Source organism: Pinus tabuliformis, chromosome 6, assembly GCF_031772625.1.
Source record: "Pinus tabuliformis cultivar Carrire ecotype Pingquan chromosome 6, CPIR1, whole genome shotgun sequence".
In the NCBI taxonomy this organism is placed as follows: Eukaryota; Viridiplantae; Streptophyta; class Pinopsida; order Pinales; family Pinaceae; genus Pinus; species Pinus tabuliformis.
In genome coordinates, this window is record NC_142292.1 from 1996491653 (window position 1) to 1996509388 (window position 17736).

Sequence of the window (17736 nt, forward strand, 5' to 3'; positions counted from 1 at the left end):
CCTCCAAACTTTCTGGATCGTCTTGGAACGTTCATTCCTGATGCGCCTTTGATAAGTGCCCATGGAATCCTCACTATCACTGGAATGTGATGAAGTGCTCTCATCAGCTATCATTGGTTGGTAACTGGGTATCTTGGAGTATTCCCCAACCTCTTTTATGACATATTGTTATAGACATTTTTGGACACTGCAACCCCAATCATAAATGTCCATAAACCAAGGGCTTTTAAGTCCTAAAAGTGTTGTTCCAACCTCTAAAAGAACAAGGTCAACTGATTACATCTTCTCCCAGAAGTTCTCCATGAAAAATTGCTCAGAACTGGTCAAAACTAGACCGTCTCACCTGCTCCATGGTCAAAGTGCGCTGCATCCCACCTAAATACACACGGGAGGTGCGATGCATCTTGAAAAGCCCTTCTTTGGGGTGCGATGGGCGAGAGTGGACAAATGGCAGGGTCAATCTGCAAGGTGGAGGATCATGGAATCTTCCAGAAACTTCTCCTGTGACACTTGCCTCTCTGCGTTCACCCACAGATGAGTAAGAGATCATCATTCTCCAAGTGGAATCAAGAACTATCAGAGAGAGGACACTAATCAAATCTCAAAAGCTGACTCACCCCCCTTGCAAACATCTATATTTGGATCCCTCATCCCAGAGATCCAGGAGGCTGGAAATTTGTATCTTGTAAGGAAGTGTTGCTGGTTTCTTGGTGTAACATCATAGTGTTGGGTGATCTATGCTTTTCATGAGGTGAAGAAGGGCTTTCTTGCTGAGAGGATGATGTTGGGTCAGAACAATTAGTTGTAATCCTCTTTGCTATTCTTGATTATTAATAAAGCTATTCAAGTTTTCCTCCACATTCTTGTATGATTGATGATATATGCATTTGTGTGGTCAACATATATCTGGTCCTATATTGTTTATGATAATAGATCTATGCTCTTGGATAGTGTTATGCTTCTTTGATTCTACAGGTGCTCTTTGACGCTGGGTAGACGAGGAAGCGAGAGGCAAAGATCTATCAGAAGAGAGAGGAATCAAGCAAGGAACCAGGGGCAAGACAGAGGTTGGTCTCCTTTATTCTCCTCTTATCTATTTCTCATAAAGGAAAACGAAAGTAGTTTTAGTTTGTTTGTTTCTAAGGTAGCTAGCAGCCTTAGTGGGACTAGCAGCTCTGGATAGACACTAGATTTTGTTGAGATTGCAACAAGATGATGGAGCTTAGTGAAAAGAGTCGCCTTCACTAAGTGGGCCCGCAGGCTATTTTTGGCGCAAGTCTATTTTTAGACTATGTCTATTTTTAGACATATGGATCATGTCTATGTTTATGGATGATTGATCAAGTTGGGAAAATAGATGGACTTCTATTTTTGATGAAAGTGTGAGTGATCACAGTGTGAGTGATCAAGTCTATTTTTAGACTGGCTGTCAAAAATAGAAAAGTCAAATATTATTATCTCACAATAATATTTGGACTATAAACTTAATCTTATTCTCTTGGAGCACTTCAGTTTGAGCTACGGAAGTGGCACATGCAGCTGTCAGAAGGAAATTCGTTTTTCTTATGAGTCAGTTGAGTTGTTGCATGCATGACTTCAGTTAGAACTCAAGTGAGTTGAGTTTAGTGGACTGGAGGTACAGTTGATGGAGTTGTGTTCAGTTTAACTTAGTTAAACTGGTTGTAGTTAGTCTAACTGCAGATAGACTAATGATGAGTTGTTAAACTAATTATTAACTCATAATACAACTAAAGAATACATCAGTTAACTCAGTTGCATGTCAGTGCATGTTCAGTTCAACAGGGACAGGTGGTAGAGAATCAGATTGCTATCAGTTGTGACTATAGTTGTGCACCAGATCTTGCACAATCAAAGGATTGAGTATGCCAATGAGTTTGCTCACGTATTTGGCCCGCATTTTAGCCTTTGCTCACGTCCACAAAGAGTGAGTGACTATTTTGCAGGTGAAAATCGAGTTTGGGAAGCAATTCTCATCAGTTCTTGAGCAGGTATTGAGCAGTGGAGGCAGGCAAGCAGTGGAAGAGATTTGGAGATCAGATCTGAGCTGTATTGTGTGTAACAGAGGTGGAGATACTTGTGAGAAGTATTATGCTGTGTAATGTTACATGACTCAATCATTAATATACAGATAGTGTGGGGTTTTTAGCGAGATGCTTTCCCCGTGATACATACTGTGTTAATGTGTGAATGCTCTTGATGTTTTATTGTTATTGATGCTGCTATATTCTTGATCAACGTAGAGGAGCTTATGTATTGTGTATGTTTTCCGCATTAGTACATGATCAGGATAATCTCCATTGAATATGTGTTAAATTATTCAAAATTTCTACATGGTATCAGAGCAAGCTAGATAATTGTAGAAAAAGTTTCTACATGGTATCGGAGCTGTTGATCATCAGATCTACTATTCAGGAAGTGTTTACATTCTATTTCTCTAGGCAGAGCCTGTAATCGGGCCAGGTAGCCTCTGGATTCATCCTTCCTTTGGAAGGTGAAATATCCGGTAAAAGCCCATACAGTCAATCTCTGTACGAGAAATATTTTGTTCTCACGAATTCTAGATCAGAAGCGGTTGAGTTTGGAGCTGGTGGAAATCAAATTTGCAGCAGTGTTGTTGAAATGTCTTTCAACGGATTGCAAATGTTATTCCAAAGCAAGAGCGACCTGGCGCTCAAGGATAAACTCAGTAACAATAAAGGTGAGAATGGATCTTCATCAAAGGTATCTGATGAAGAGAATTGTGCTTTGGAAAGGGAAGAGCAAGAAAGCTTCTCAGTCTGGTGCGAAAGGCAAGAAGCAGGATATGTCCAAGGTGAAGTGTTTTCACTGTCACCAGCATGGACACTATGCCACAAATTGTCCGCAGAAGAAGAAGAACAAGCAAGCTGCTGGATCTGCAGGGGGAGAGGCTTTAGCTTCTCAGTTTGAGCTTGATTTTTCATTGATCGCATGCTTGGTTTCAAGTGTGATGGGATCAGTGTGGTTCCTGGACAGTGGTGCGTCTTTTCACATGACGGGAGATAGAGATTTGTTCTCTGATCTGGAGGACAAAGATCTTGGAGTGCACATCGAGATGGGCGATGATGGTAGATACAGTGCGACCGGTATCGGTACCATTTCCTTTGAGAGGGAGTCTGGTAAACCCTTTGTATTGAAGGAAGTCATGCATGTTCCAGGATTGAAGAAGAATCTCATCTCAGTGGCGATGTTAGAAGACAAGGGGTATGATGTTGTTTTCAGCGAGGGAAAGGCCTTCCTGCGCAGCAAGACAACTGGTGAGACCCGGAAGATAGGGGTTCGAGTGAGGAACCTTTATCAGTTGCATGTAGATGGATGCGCAGCAATGGCAGGCAAGGCAGAAGGATTGGTGAGCCGGGATGATGGCGAGTTGTGGCACAGGAGATTGGGTCACCTTCACCATGGAGCCTTGAAGATACTGCAGCAGATCACTACAGGGCTTCCTAAAGGCACACTTGCGCAGTCAGATCAGTGCAAGGGGTGTACTTTGGGGAAGTTTGTGAAAGCCACCTTTCACGAGAAGGATAGTCGCGCCACGACGATCCTTGAGAGAATTCACACAGACGTGTGTGGACCTTTCTCAGTTGCTTCGACAGCAAAACACAGGTATTATGTGATTTTTGTTGATGATTTCTCTCGTAAGTGCTGGATCTTCTTCATGCAGAAGAAGAGCGAGACATATTCAAAGTTCTGTGAATTCAAAGCACTGGTCGAGAAGGAGTCGGGGAAGAAGGTGAAGGCTCTTAGGAGCGATAATGGTGGTGAATACATCTCGGACGAGTTCAAGGATTTCTGCAAGGCAGAAGGGATTCGTAGAGAGCTCATAGCTCCCCATAACCCACAGCAGAACGGGGTAGCTGAGCGGAAGAACAGAACGATTGTGGGTGCTGCACGGGCAATGTTGCATGATCAGGGCCTACCCCTTCACTTGTGGGCGGAAGCATGCAATACAGCAGTTTATGTGCAGAACCGTTGTCCTCATAGGATACTTGGCATGAGTACACCCGAGGAGGCTTATTCTGGTAAGAAGCCTGATCTTTCTCATTTGAGGATTTTTGGTGCTAACGTTTACATGCATGTGACGAAGGATGCCAGAAAGAAGTTGGAGCCGACTGCAGAGGTTGGGATATTTGTGGGGTACACTGATACGCCCCACAACTATCGTGTGTATTTGCCAGACAGTGGTAAAACTGTTGTGCGACGGGATATAAAATTTCAGGAGGAGAAAGCCATGAAGTGTTCGCTTGAGAGGGAGCTACACTTGCATGCAGATGAGGAGCTATTAGTTCCTAAGGATGAGCTTCAGGACGTGGATCAGCCACAGGACGAGGTTCATGGAGTGGAAGAGACCACTCATGCAGCGCCAACCATCAGAGGGCGAAAGCGCTTGACAGAAGCTGAGCGACTGGCTCAAGATGCAGAGAAAGTTGTAGGACCACCTACAGCCCAACGCAGGCAGAGACAGTCACCTGATCGGTACACTGGATACATGGCTCTTATGAGCAAGTGTGTTGTGACTGAGCCATCCTCTTTCGAGGAAGCTGTGGAGGATCCCGCATGGGTAGACGCCATGGTGGAAGAGTATGATTCTATTGTCAGAAACAGTGCATGGGAGATTGTTCCTAGACCGGAAGGGAAATCAGTGGTAGGTTCGAGATGGATCTACAAAGTTAAGCAGGCAGCTGACGGGAGTGTGGAGAAGTACAAGGCAAGATTTGTTGCCCGAGGCTTTTCACAGATTGAGGGGATCGATTATGAGGAGACCTTTGCACCTGTCGCAAGGTATTCTTCCATACGGACGATTCTTGCTCTCTCAGCGCAGATGGGATGGCACATTCATCAGATGGATGTGAAGACTGCGTTCCTCAACGGAGTCATTGAGGAGGAGGTGTACATTGAGCAACCCGAAGGCTTTGAAGTCTTCAGCAGCGAGTCGCATGTGTGCAGGCTCAAGAGAGCGCTGTATGGGTTGAAGCAAGCACCACGTGCTTGGTACACACGGATAGACAGCTATTTCACAGGACTTGGATTCTCCAAGAGCGAGGCGGATCCGAACCTATACCAGATTGTGGTGGAGGGTAAGTTGCTTATCATTGTACTGTATGTTGATGATTTGATTCTAACGGGTGATGAGCTGTTGATACTGTCATGCAAGAAGGATCTTGCTACAGAGTTTGAGATGAAGGATTTGGGCCTCCTTCACTATTTCCTAGGATTGGAAATATGGCAGCGCAGTGGTGGACTGTTTGTTTCTCAGGGCAAGTATGCTCGGGAGATACTGGAGAAGTTCAACATGCATGGCTGCAAGCCTGTTGATACTCCTCTTCCTGGAGGTTGGAGGAAGGAGGATGCCACTTCGGGAGAAGAAGTGGATGCCACTGTTTATCGACAGTTGGTGGGGTCGCTGATGTATTTGGTCAATACACGACCTGATATATGCTATGCAGTTAACCAGCTTTCACAAGCTATGGTTAAGCCTACCAAGCTCTTCTGGAAGGCGGGCAAGCATGTATTGCGCTACTTGAGAGGCACATCGGGATATGGATCTTGGTACAGACAGGAGGATGAGGTGAAGCTATGTGGCTTCACGGATGCAGATTGGGCAGGGAGCCCAACAGACAGAAAGAGCACATCAGGAGGGGTCTTCAGTATCGGATCGACAGCAGTTTCTTGGTACAGCAGGAAGCAGAGATCTGTGGCACTCAGTTCAGCGGAGGCCGAGTATATGGCAGCAAGTTTGGCTGCATGCGAGGCTATATGGATGAGGAAGATCCTGGTTGGTTTGTTCGGTTCTCATTTGGATCCTACTGTGATTTACTGTGATAACCAGAGTTGCATTAAACTCTCGGCTAATCCTGTATTTCATGATAGATCTAAACATATTGACATCAGGTACCATCATATCAGAGATTGTGTGCAGCGGAGGATCATGTTACTTTCGTACATTCCAACGGAGGATCAGGATGCTGATATTCTGACGAAGGCTCTCACCAGGAGCAAATTCGAGTACCACCGAGGCAGGATAGGGGTTGCTGATAATCCATATCTTGTCGAGAGGGAGTGTTGAGATTGCAACAAGATGATGGAGCTTAGTGAAAAGAGTCGCCTTCACTAAGTGGGCCCGCAGGCTATTTTTGGCGCAAGTCTATTTTTAGACTATGTCTATTTTTAGACATATGGATCATGTCTATGTTTATGGATGATTGATCAAGTTGGGAAAATAGATGGACTTCTATTTTTGATGAAAGTGTGAGTGATCAAGTCTATTTTTAGACTGGCTGTCAAAAATAGAAAAGTCAAATATTATTATCTCACAATAATATTTGGACTATAAACTTAATCTTATTCTCTTGGAGCACTTCAGTTTGAGCTACGGAAGTGGCACATGCAGCTGTCAGAAGGAAATTCATTTTTCTTATGAGTCAGTTGAGTTGTTGCATGCATGACTTCAGTTAGAACTCAAGTGAGTTGAGTTTAGTGGACTGGAGGTACAGTTGATGGAGTTGTGTTCAGTTTAACTTAGTTAAACTGGTTGTAGTTAGTCTAACTGCAGATAGACTAATGATGAGTTGTTAAACTAATTATTAACTCATAATACAACTAAAGAATACATCAGTTAACTCAGTTGCATGTCAGTGCATGTTCAGTTCAACAGGGACAGGTGGTAGAGAATCAGATTGCTATCAGTTGTGACTATAGTTGTGCACCAGATCTTGCACAATCAAAGGATTGAGTATGCCAATGAGTTTGCTCACGTATTTGGCCCGCATTTTAGCCTTTGCTCACGTCCACAAAGAGTGAGTGACTATTTTGCATGTGAAAATCGAGTTTGGGAAGCAATTCTCATCAGTTCTTGAGCAGGTATTGAGCAGTGGAGGCAGGCAAGCAGTGGAAGAGATTTGGAGATCAGATCTGAGCTGTATTGTGTGTAACAGAGGTGGAGATACTTGTGAGAAGTATTATGCTGTGTAATGTTACATGACTCAATCATTAATATACAGATAGTGTGGGGTTTTTAGCGAGATGCTTTCCCCGTGATACATACTGTGTTAATGTGTGAATGCTCTTGATGTTTTATTGTTATTGATGCTGCTATATTCTTGATCAACGTAGAGGAGCTTATGTATTGTGTATGTTTTCCGCATTAGTACATGATCAGGATAATCTCCATTGAATATGTGTTAAATTATTCAAAATTTCTACAGATTTCCCGATAACAAAATGGCGACTCCGTTGGGGAATGAATAGATTGTTTGTTTGTCTACATTTGTTTACTTTATAGACTTAAAGACGGAGCCTGAAGTCAAGCTAGCGAGCCTTCGAACTGCGTTTGCTATGCAAGTGCAAAGTAGATCAATGTTGCTTCAGTCTATCTCCGGGTTTTGTTTATGCACTGAACAATCGATTTACAAGCTCTCTAATTGCCCTTGTGGTGGCTCTAGTAACCTCCTTAGATCTACCCCTGTGATTGATTTACTGGTTACCACTTGCTCGGCCTAAATCCCTGAACTGAGCTGCAAACTGTGACCTGGAACCCAGTTAAAGTCTTGTCCCTGGTCCATCGCACTGTCTCTTCTTTGGATTTGGAGAAAGCAAGAGTTCGAATATTGATCCAAAACAACAAAAAAACTCGCCTCATTCATTAGTAGCATTCATCCCTTGTATGCATGGTTGTACAACAGCCTGAAATTCTTGGTGAAGTCCCATGGGATCCCATCATTTGGTTCACTCACAGATATCAAGCACAAGAACTAGGTCAAGCAAGAGATAGATGAATACTTAGAATAGTGGAGACAGGTTACCATCAAGGAAGATCTTGAAGTAAACAGATAGAGTATGCACAAGTATATCGGTGGCCCTGTCCAAATCAACACGGTGTGTCTCTTGCTCAAGAAGGAAACACAAACTGGTTCCAAGTCAGTGTACCTGGATGCCATGGAGGCTAGAGTTTGCTTCCAGCTAGACACCATCGCAAAGTTTGGGGATATCATTGCGTAGTACCAAGCTTGGCACCACTATGTAGCCGAGAAACATCAAGTGGAAGTTTATGAGCTGGAGTTTACCCAAATGCAAACATGATATGTTGTCTTATTAGGTTGTCTAGTTGGCTCTAGCCAATTTTGTCTTATATGCGTACGAGTGTAAATTGTAATATTATTTTGCAATTAATTTGTAATTGGAATTCCAAGTGTCAATATTGAAATGTGAAGAGTTACAATGTAAATAATGAATCATTGTAAAGACATTCAAGAGTCGTGAGGTAATTCCAAGAGTTACAAAGGGGAGTTGAAGAGTCACTCCCTCTTGTTATAAATATACCCTCATAACTCATGTAAAGGGCTTTGGGGGAGCCAAGCTTTTAGCTAGGTTTAGGCTTATAATCAAGAGCTTGGGAGTTTGTGAGGGCCTTGGATTCTCTATAGCATAGAGAGAGTATCTTTCTTTGGAGGAGCAGGTGTTGACTTCATGTTCCACTATTGGGGCTAGTGGTCTGTCAATGGTATATGTGTGAATGAAACTTTCACTTAATAAAAGATTAGAGTCAGCACAGTATATGTGTGAATGGAACTTTCACTTAATAAAAGATTGGAATCGGCACGTTTTCATGCATATGTAGTTAATATAGTAAGATTATTCGTGTTATGTTTGCAATGTATGTTATTTAACTTACACTTATGCTTATGAACTATTTCATTCGCATTGGAACAAATCTTGTTGAATGGATATTGTTGTTTAATTCCATCACTGTTAACTTGTGAACTGTTTCGTAGATTAGCTTGTGATGTTTTTATGCTCGTGTGTTCCTTTCAAGTTACGTACTATTACAAGTTTCTAAGGGACTCACTCATTTTCCCTTTGTGTATTAGAGCCTCCATGCATTGCACATGATTTTCCACAGAGTCACACTTGTTCCCACCAAAGTCACCATACATCACTCTATGCGCCATTGCAGCCAAGGAACAACAGTAACACCCACTGCATTGACAACCAGGGTGTATTCTGGATGGGACTCCTACACCAAACGGTGTGAAGTGGTTTCCTTTGTCTTGTCTTTTGTGGTTTTTGTGATTTGGTCTTGATGGTTTGTTGGGTGTAAGGAAAGAAAGTGGAAAATACAAAGCGAAAGAGAAATAGGTAACTTTAGAAGAGCTCAACGAGGGAACTCAACCCGAGAAGCAAAACCTTGATCAAACCCTATGCATAAAATAAAAGATGAAAAGAGAACAAAAGAAGATGGCGGAATAATCAAAATGGACATGACTGAGTCCACTTGAACAAAAAGAAGATATAACCACTATGAAAGTGGAATGGAAAAGAAGTTGTCATAAATTCTAATAATGCGTGGTTGATGTAGATTTGATATTGTGAAATTATGATAATGTGTGGTAGATGTAAATTTGATATTGTGAAATTACGATGTTGCATAATAATAATGTGTGGTTGATGTATATTTGATATTGTGAAATTATGATTGTTGTATAATGTAACAGATCATTATGTATAGCTACGAGCACCATGGGTAGCAAGGTAAGTAAATACTCCTTAAAAACTAATATGATTATTGTATGAATGGTATAAGAATGGTATAAAATTGGAATTAGATTGTGCGGTAAAGTCAATTCATAAATTGCATATTACCAGGAATGACCATTAGATAAATGTGCAAGATAATCTTTTGATGTCAATTACTATTAATAATGTGGTTATAGTGATGTTTTTGACCCTTGTTGGGTGTCCATTAGAAGTGGTTATATTGATATTATTAATAATGTGGTTATAGTGATGTTTTTGACCCTTGTTGGGTGTCCATTAGAAGTGGTTATATTGATATTTTTGACCCTTGTCGGGTGTCCATTAGATAAATGTGCAAGATAAGTTCGTATTGAATATGAATTTGGAAGAAAAGTGAGTTTTACTCCAGAATTGAACCATCGCCTAGTTAAAGTGCAATAGAAGCACTTTGTTCCTCAGGATGCCACTTGGGAGATGGATGATGAAATGAGTGAAGTTTTTCCTATATTGTTTCAAGGAAAATGGAAAAATGAAAACACCACTAACACAGAAGAATGAAAACACCACTAACAATGTTCCTCTGTTAGTTCCTTTTTAAGGGGAAGGGGGATGTAATAAGGAACAATGTTCCTCTGTTAGCTCCTTCCACTAACAATGTTCCTCTGTTAGTTCCTTTTTAAGGGAAAGGGAGATGTAATAAGGAACAAGGGAGATGTAATACCCCTAGTAAGTTTATTTTTATGGCTGGCTGTTGTTCAGCTGCCTGTTGTATTGAACATGTGGTGCCTGTTGTATTGAACATGTGGTTGAAAAGTCAAAGTGAGAAGGGAGATGTAATACCCTAGTAAGTTTATTTTATTTTTATGGATGTGGTTGAAAAGTCAAAGTGGAAAGGGAGATGTAATACCATTTTTATGATTGGCTGTTGTATTTAACATGTAGTTGAAAAGTTTATTTTATTTTTATGGATGTGGTTGAAAAGTCAAAGTGGGAAGGGAGATGTAATACCATTTTTATGATTGGCTGTTGTATTTAACATGTAGTTGAAAAGTCAAAGTGGGAAGGGAGATGTAATACCCTAGTAACTTTATTTTATTTCTATGGTTGTTGTATTGAACATGTGATTGAAAAGTCGGAGTAACTGGAAAATTTTGGAATAAAGTTATTCCCAAGAAGGGGCGGGAACAAAAAGAAGAAGAATCCTCTTTTTGCTGCGAAAACCACCAAGAAATTGAACTGTTTAACTGTTGGTTGTACAAACCACCATGAAATTCATGACTGGAGATCAAATTCATGAGGTGGAACTGATTGAAAAAGGATTGCAAGAGATAACAGTTTTCTTCATAAAAAGAAAGGGACAATGGGAGATAAAGACCGTACATGTACCTAGAAATTAGCAGGACGCTGCTGCTAAGGGTTAAGGAGGTATGAAGTAAGAAATGAATTGTTGATTTGTTGTTCTGACAGAAAGGAGTAGAGCTCGGGGGGACTACAGAGAAGTGAAGTTCATGGTGTAGAGCTCGGGGGAACTACAGAGAAGTGAAGTTCATGGTTGGGATAAACGGGGAAGCCTTTTTCAGGTATTTCCTAGATAAGTATATATAATTTCGTGGAAATGAATCTGTGTTAATTACATTCATTCTACAGTTTATAACTATGACAGGTTTTAGGAAATATCAAAGTAGCTCATATTGTTTCCTATATGTGTTCGAGTAAAAGAAAAGAATGGATAATTTTTGCTAGTTTCCTTCTAATGAAAATGTGTATATAAGTGTGGATTTGGACTAAATAATTGTAGGAAATCTAGTGGCACCGGGACAAAGGGTTATGTTTAAGGATTTGAACAGGAACCCTGACCAAGGACCAACCCTGGCAACCAATACAGAAGTGGGTGTGAACAGAAAATAGAAAGATGGAGCTAAGGTAGAAGAATGTTAGCATTTGTTTCGAAAACAAATGAGACACTTCTAAAATTAGACTATGCTTTTAACAACTACAGGAAAGTTAAAGATATGTATGTATATATTGAAGGTATATGCATTTATTATAATATAAAAACTTATCACAGACAAGTAAAGAGTAGGACAGTTATACCCAAGTTAGTTGTTGCAGGCCATGACAAGGGACCTTGTCAATTGGCCAAGGGACAAATAGTCATGGGCAAATGTATTAAGAAAGCACAAAGAGAATTCGTAATGGTCCCCCATGACAGGTGTCCTCCAGGTCCTTGGCTTAGTACCGAGGCTATTATATCAAAATACCAATTACAGAGCTACTACGAAGATATTGTCAAAAACAATACATAGATTGTAGTGAAAGAAATCTTGTATGCATACATGATAAATAAAGAGGATGGTAAGGCCATTATCACCAAAATAATCATAATAATTGCACAAGGAAATAAGTATTGCCCAACCTTACAGGCTTCGACCTTAAATTATACATAAGTTAAAGAAACCATACCTAGGTACACATGTATCATTGACATGCACAGTAAATTTCGAGAGAACAAGATGCAATGCTATTCTAGAAATGAATCAAGGAAAGTTTGCATTCTTGGTAACACAGGTATCGACCACATATCAAACTTTAAAGTGAGAAAATCTAGAAATTTATAGAACGGTAAACCCATTGTAAAATACAATTATTATAACAATTGTATACAGAAAATGGGAATTTTCCCCAAATACTTTTAGTGCAACTTTCCAGACAGGGATGCATTCAAATAAGTGAAATTCTGGCTAGATACGACCCTCTCTGTAAAACCCTAAAATCAAGAGATTTGCATATGAGCCAGAAAAGTTGGGCATGTCTATGGCATTGATAACCTGTGAAAGATAAAGATAAATAATCCCCTGTAGCAGCCGTGGCGAAAGGAAGAGAAATTGTGAGCATTTAATACAAGAAATGCCAAACCAAAGACCCCAACTCCGTTGAGACTAACCTGTGAAAAATAAGAAGAGTTCCTCAGTTAATCCTCACATTCCTTAGGAAATTATTATAATCAATGTGAAAAAAATTGTCAAAACAATTATAATATTTTTACCAGTGGTAAGGGAGGAGAAATCTCTGCATTAAGACTTTGTTTCATAATACAATATGTCAATTTCGAATATGCATGCAATTAATGGGAGACCCTTTTTAAAGAAGACAAGTTAGGGTTTGAAATTAGGACTAGATTCTTAAGAATGTTACCTTGTGAAATCCATAATAATGGAGTGTCAATGCTAAGAATTATGGAGAAAACAGTGGACATAACCAAAATCCTGATGAAATTCCAAGGTTTGACCTACACATTCAATTACATATCATTAAGCTGAGAAATAAACAATCTAGCCGATGAAAATACCCAAAATCTTAGAAGTAGTTATAGAGGGTTATATACGTAAAAAAAGAAGTTAAAAGAATAGAGATATGGGTCGATTTCAAACCTGGATGTGAAACCCTGCCTCAGTCTTAAGTAAAATTCTCTTCCATCGGCGATAGCAGCAAGACTGGAAAATAATTCATTATGCAAATCTTTACTATGTGAGGAAAAACCCTAGTTTGCCATCTTAATTCACCGATTGCAGATCGTGTTTCCAAAACTGGTGCAATTGCAAATGAGGCCAAAGCATCAGTATTCGTGGGTAGGTAACTAAGTCAGAGTCATAATCATCGTAGATTAAACCCTTAGCGATCCCTGTCGTCGAGATTTCCACATGTCAACGAGTTGATCAAGTTGTGGATAATACTTCCAAATGTAACATATCACATGGGCCGCAGGCTGTGAGGCCTCCACGAATGCATAGGGTAGCCATGAAAAGCCCTCAAAGGGGTCTAGAACCCTCTATACATGTTGAAACTTCCAAGGTAATTAAATCATTGCGAAGTTCAAATCTCATTGAGTACATTGTCCCTGTGGTGATAGTTAAAGAGGCAGATTTCCCAATCCTGTTTTGGCGGTGCGTGAGTCTAGCTCTTGCTAAAATCATAGGATCTTAGTATATCGACCTGCAGGGAGTCCCTGTGGTGATAGTTAAAGAGGCAGATTCCCCAATCCCGTTTTGGCGGTTCGTGAGTCTAGCTCTTGCTAAAATCATAGGATCTTAGTATATCAACCTGCAGGGAGTTGGATGTACCCCTGGTGTTATAGAGACAGCTACGAGAATTGATCTTGGGTCTCCCATAGATTAGGACTAGCAGTTACCGATACACCATGTGGTTAAAAAAAAAAAAAAAAATCATTGCGAACAAAACATCAAAATCATAGGATCTTAGTATATCGACTTGCAGGCAGTTGGATGTACTCCTGATGTTTTAGTTGGATGTACTCCTGGTGTTATAGAGGCAGCTATGAGGATTGATCCTAGGTCTCCCATAGATTAAGACTGGCAGTGACCAATTCACCATGTGGTTAAAAAAATTAAATTAAATCATTGCAAACAAAACATGAAAGCTTGGTTTTATGTGTCCACCACCTATATAATATCAACCCTTTTTATGTGTATATAATTTTATAAGGACAAAACATTAGGTAATGAAAATACAAAAACAATAATTCCATCCTTGGACAATGGGCAAGGTTGGCTAAGCCAACACCTTAGTCGAGGCTTGATTTTATGTGTCCACCACCTATATAATATCAACCCCTTTTTATGTGTATATAATTTTATAAGGACAAAACATTAGAAAATGAAAATACAAAAACAATAATTCCATCCTTGGACAATGGGGAAGGTTGGCTAAGCCAACACCTTAGTCGATAATAGATTGACAATTAAAAGAGGAAACATTGTGTAAATAAAAAGATATATAATAATTTTTATTGATGGAAGAAGTAGAAAAAAAGATTGGAAAACAACATGTTTATTTTTGTGAAAAAGAATATATAAATAATTTTAAAGAGACGTTATAATAGATCTTTTCAATATTTATTTTTTAATTAATAAAAAAAAATTATTTAAAAATTAATAATAATAAAAGAAGCAAACATCATTTTAAAAAAATAATAATTTGGTCTTCAATTCACTCTTAAAAACATAAATTATATATATATATATATTCTTCAATCAATAAATAAAGTTCTTTAATCCAATTTGCTATGTAGCACAGTCTTAAAAACATAAATTATATATATATATATATTCTTCAATCAATAAATAAAGTTCTTTAATCCAATTTGCTATGTAGCACAGGCAAGTTAATTATTTCTTAAAACTTTGTAAATATTATTTTTTTCCTTGTGTTTTACAATTTTATTTTAAAAAATGATTAAAGATGTTTTTCAATAATATATATTTAATATTTTCGCCACTTCATATAAAGTTAAACATTCTAATTGCAATTTTGATTATAAAAAGATAAAATAGTAACATGGTTTTGGATACTTCAAAATTTTATCTATTTATAAAAACCATTCTCTGACATCTTTAAACATAATTACAAAGTGATGATGAGAAACTTATTTTAATCGAAAAATTTAATCCAAATATGGTTCACCATAACTTTAAAGTAAAACATTGAATTTTTGTGGTGGTGTTGAACAATTGCTAAGGTTTGGGACCTGCTGCTGCGCTCGGCTCTGTTCTGCGTGGTCCGCCCCTGCGGATCCGCCCTGCCTCGGCCCATCCTTGGTGGCTGTGCGTGGGTGCTCTTGCCCTGCGCTTGCCCACCCCTCTCTCTCCTTCCCGCTGCGGTTAGAGCTGTGCGTTTGCCCGCCCTTCTCTCCCCTTTTCCAGCTGCGGTTAGAGCTGGCTCCCCATGGAAGATCCGGACCCTCCCCCGGGATCTTCCTCCTCCCCTCCCCCTCCCTCTGCAGCTGAGGCCTTCAGATCCTTGTTGGCCTCGCTCCCCAAGAAGAAAGCAGTGGAAGCCGCAAAGTTCGTCAAAAGGCTCGATGACATCCCTGAGATCGCCCTTCCTCCCGAAGGTCCAATCCAAGTAGCCCTTTCGTTGTCGGAACGTGCCCTAGTGGGTCAGTTTACAGGTCTCTGGCCCTCTCCTAAATCAACAGAGAGCTGGGTCTCCAGAAACTGGGCTCCGTTGATCCAGGGCAAGGTTACTTCTTATTTTCTTGGAAGAGGATACTTTCTTTTCGAATTCTCAGAAAAAGAAGACAAAGATCTCATTTTCAGAAATGGACCATATTTCATGGGACCTCAAGGGTTATACCTGAACAAATGGACGCCAGATTTCGATCCGGCAATGGACGTGCCTTCAGCAGTCCCAGTATGGGTAAGACTCCCCAATCTTCCGGTCCATTGCTGGAACTGGGATTCCCTAAAGCACATCGGGAACACCCTCGGGAAATTCATTGATACGGCCAACAATAGAGACCAGTATGACTGTGCCAGAATCTGCGTGGAGGTGGATCTGGAGGTTGGTCTTCCTGAAGCTGTCAAAATAAGGGTGGGTCCGTGGACACATATCCAGAAGCTTGACTACGAGCAGCTGCCATTCAAATGTCGGAAGTGCCAAGTCTATGGACATTTCGCCAGAGACTGCCCGGCCAAAGGGGCTGAAGATAAAGGGAAAGAGGAAGGATGGAACCAGGTGAAGAGATCCAGAACTACCTCCAGGAAGGCCGCTAATGCTAACATCAGAACACCCCAAACAGCGCCTGCTCAGAAGCAACCCATGGAAAGTCAAGGAAACAGATATGAGATCCTGGGATCAGAAACCATAGTTTCCCAGGATGCTGAAATCCCGAAAGAAGTCTCCCCGACTAAATCTAAAAGTGAACCAGAGATTCCCAAAGAAAAGACATCTGAAGACGAGGAGGAAACCCATGAATCCGACGAGTCGGAGGAAGAAGGGGAAATAGGGGAATCACAATCCACCCCCAGAAGATCTACAAGAGGCCGAATGTCTTCAAAAGAAAAAAGGGAACAAGAAACATACAAAGACAAGCTCCAGGGCAGCCAGCCTACGCTCGAGAAACTCCTATCAAAAACTCCGAAGACGAAGAAGGCCCCAATCCAGAGCTCCAAAGGAGCTCTCCACAACAAAAATAAGTAATGAAGATTGTCTCCTGGAACTGTAGGGGTATGGGATCCAAAGTCAAGGAAGAGGCGATGAGAAGTCTGATAAGGCAGGAATCCCCAGACATCCTCCTCATCCAGGAGACTAAGATGGAGGAATCATCCTTCCTCCAAGCAAGTAGAAAGTTTTGGAAAAAAGATGGCGCGCATGCAACTTCGGCTCGAGGAGCTTCAGGAGGACTTGGGTCGCTCTGGAATCCTCATAAGTTCTCCCTCATCTCTAAAACCCTAAATACTCATTGGATATTGTTAAAGTTGCATCATCTAGAATCTAATACAATTATGAGTCTAGTCAATGTATATGCTCCAAATAATGCAGGTGAAAAAAAATTATGTTGGGACTCCATAAAAAATTTGGCAGACCGGGAAGACTTGGAGAACATCATCATTGCAGGAGACTTCAATCTCACCCTCCTGCCATCAGAAAAGAGAGGAGGCAGTATTGTCAGGGATCCAGCAAGAGAAACAGTAGAGGATCTCATGCAAGGCTGGGACCTGATCGATATTAAGCCAACCATCGGCAAGTTCACATGGTCAAACAAAAGGGCTGGGCCGGGACACATAGCGGCAAGATTGGACCGCTTCCTGGTTCAAAGCTCCTTCCTACTCATTGGGTTGGAAGCTAGATCGCGCATCCTGCACAACAGTACATCAGACCACAAACCAATCAGCCTGGAGTTACTGACTCCTCCGGATCTGGGGCCTATTCCATTCAGATTCTGCTCTCTCTGGATCAAGGAGGCAGACTTCATGGATAAGGTCAGAGACTGCTGGAAAAGCCCAGTCAAGGGCTCTGCCTTCTTTGTATGGGAAGAAAAACTCAGAAGAGTGAAAGCCATGCTAAAAAATTGGGCCAGGACCTTGCCCAATCCAGCTGAGGAAAGGAAAAAAAACTCACTCAGATCTGGAACGGCATCACCTCCAGCTAGAAACAGCTGATATTTCAAATGAAGACCTGGAAAAGGAGGCCAAGCTTCAGCAAAACTTTCATAAAGCATGCCTGGCCGAAGAAGAGTATTGGAGACTCAAATCTAGAAGTCTTTGGCTTAAATCCGGAGACAGGAATACCTCCTTTTTTCACAAGCAGGCTCAAGCTAGGAAAGGCCGGAACTCTATCAAAGAAATAAAAGAAGAAAGCAGTGTTTTAAGGGACTTTACTAGC

At 40.7% G+C, this 17736-nt stretch overlaps 1 protein-coding gene and 1 long non-coding RNA gene across 2 annotated transcripts; one reads left to right on the forward strand and one right to left on the reverse strand.

Moving 5' to 3' along the window:
• Window positions 1-12187: 12187 nt before the first annotated feature.
• LOC149267247 (uncharacterized) lies at window positions 12188-13279 on the reverse strand. The gene is made up of 3 exons (XR_016253067.1): window positions 12984-13279; window positions 12748-12841; window positions 12188-12496 (listed from the first exon to the last, which is right to left on the reverse strand). It is a non-coding gene; the product is annotated as an uncharacterized LOC149267247 (long non-coding RNA).
• Window positions 13280-15738: 2459 nt separating this feature from the next.
• Window positions 15739-17513, forward strand: LOC149267248 (uncharacterized). The gene is made up of 2 exons (XM_089410579.1): window positions 15739-16270; window positions 16894-17513. Exons 1-2 carry the CDS (start codon window positions 15739-15741, stop codon window positions 17511-17513), a joined length of 1152 nt encoding a protein of 383 aa, XP_089266705.1.
• Window positions 17514-17736: the final 223 nt, after the last annotated feature.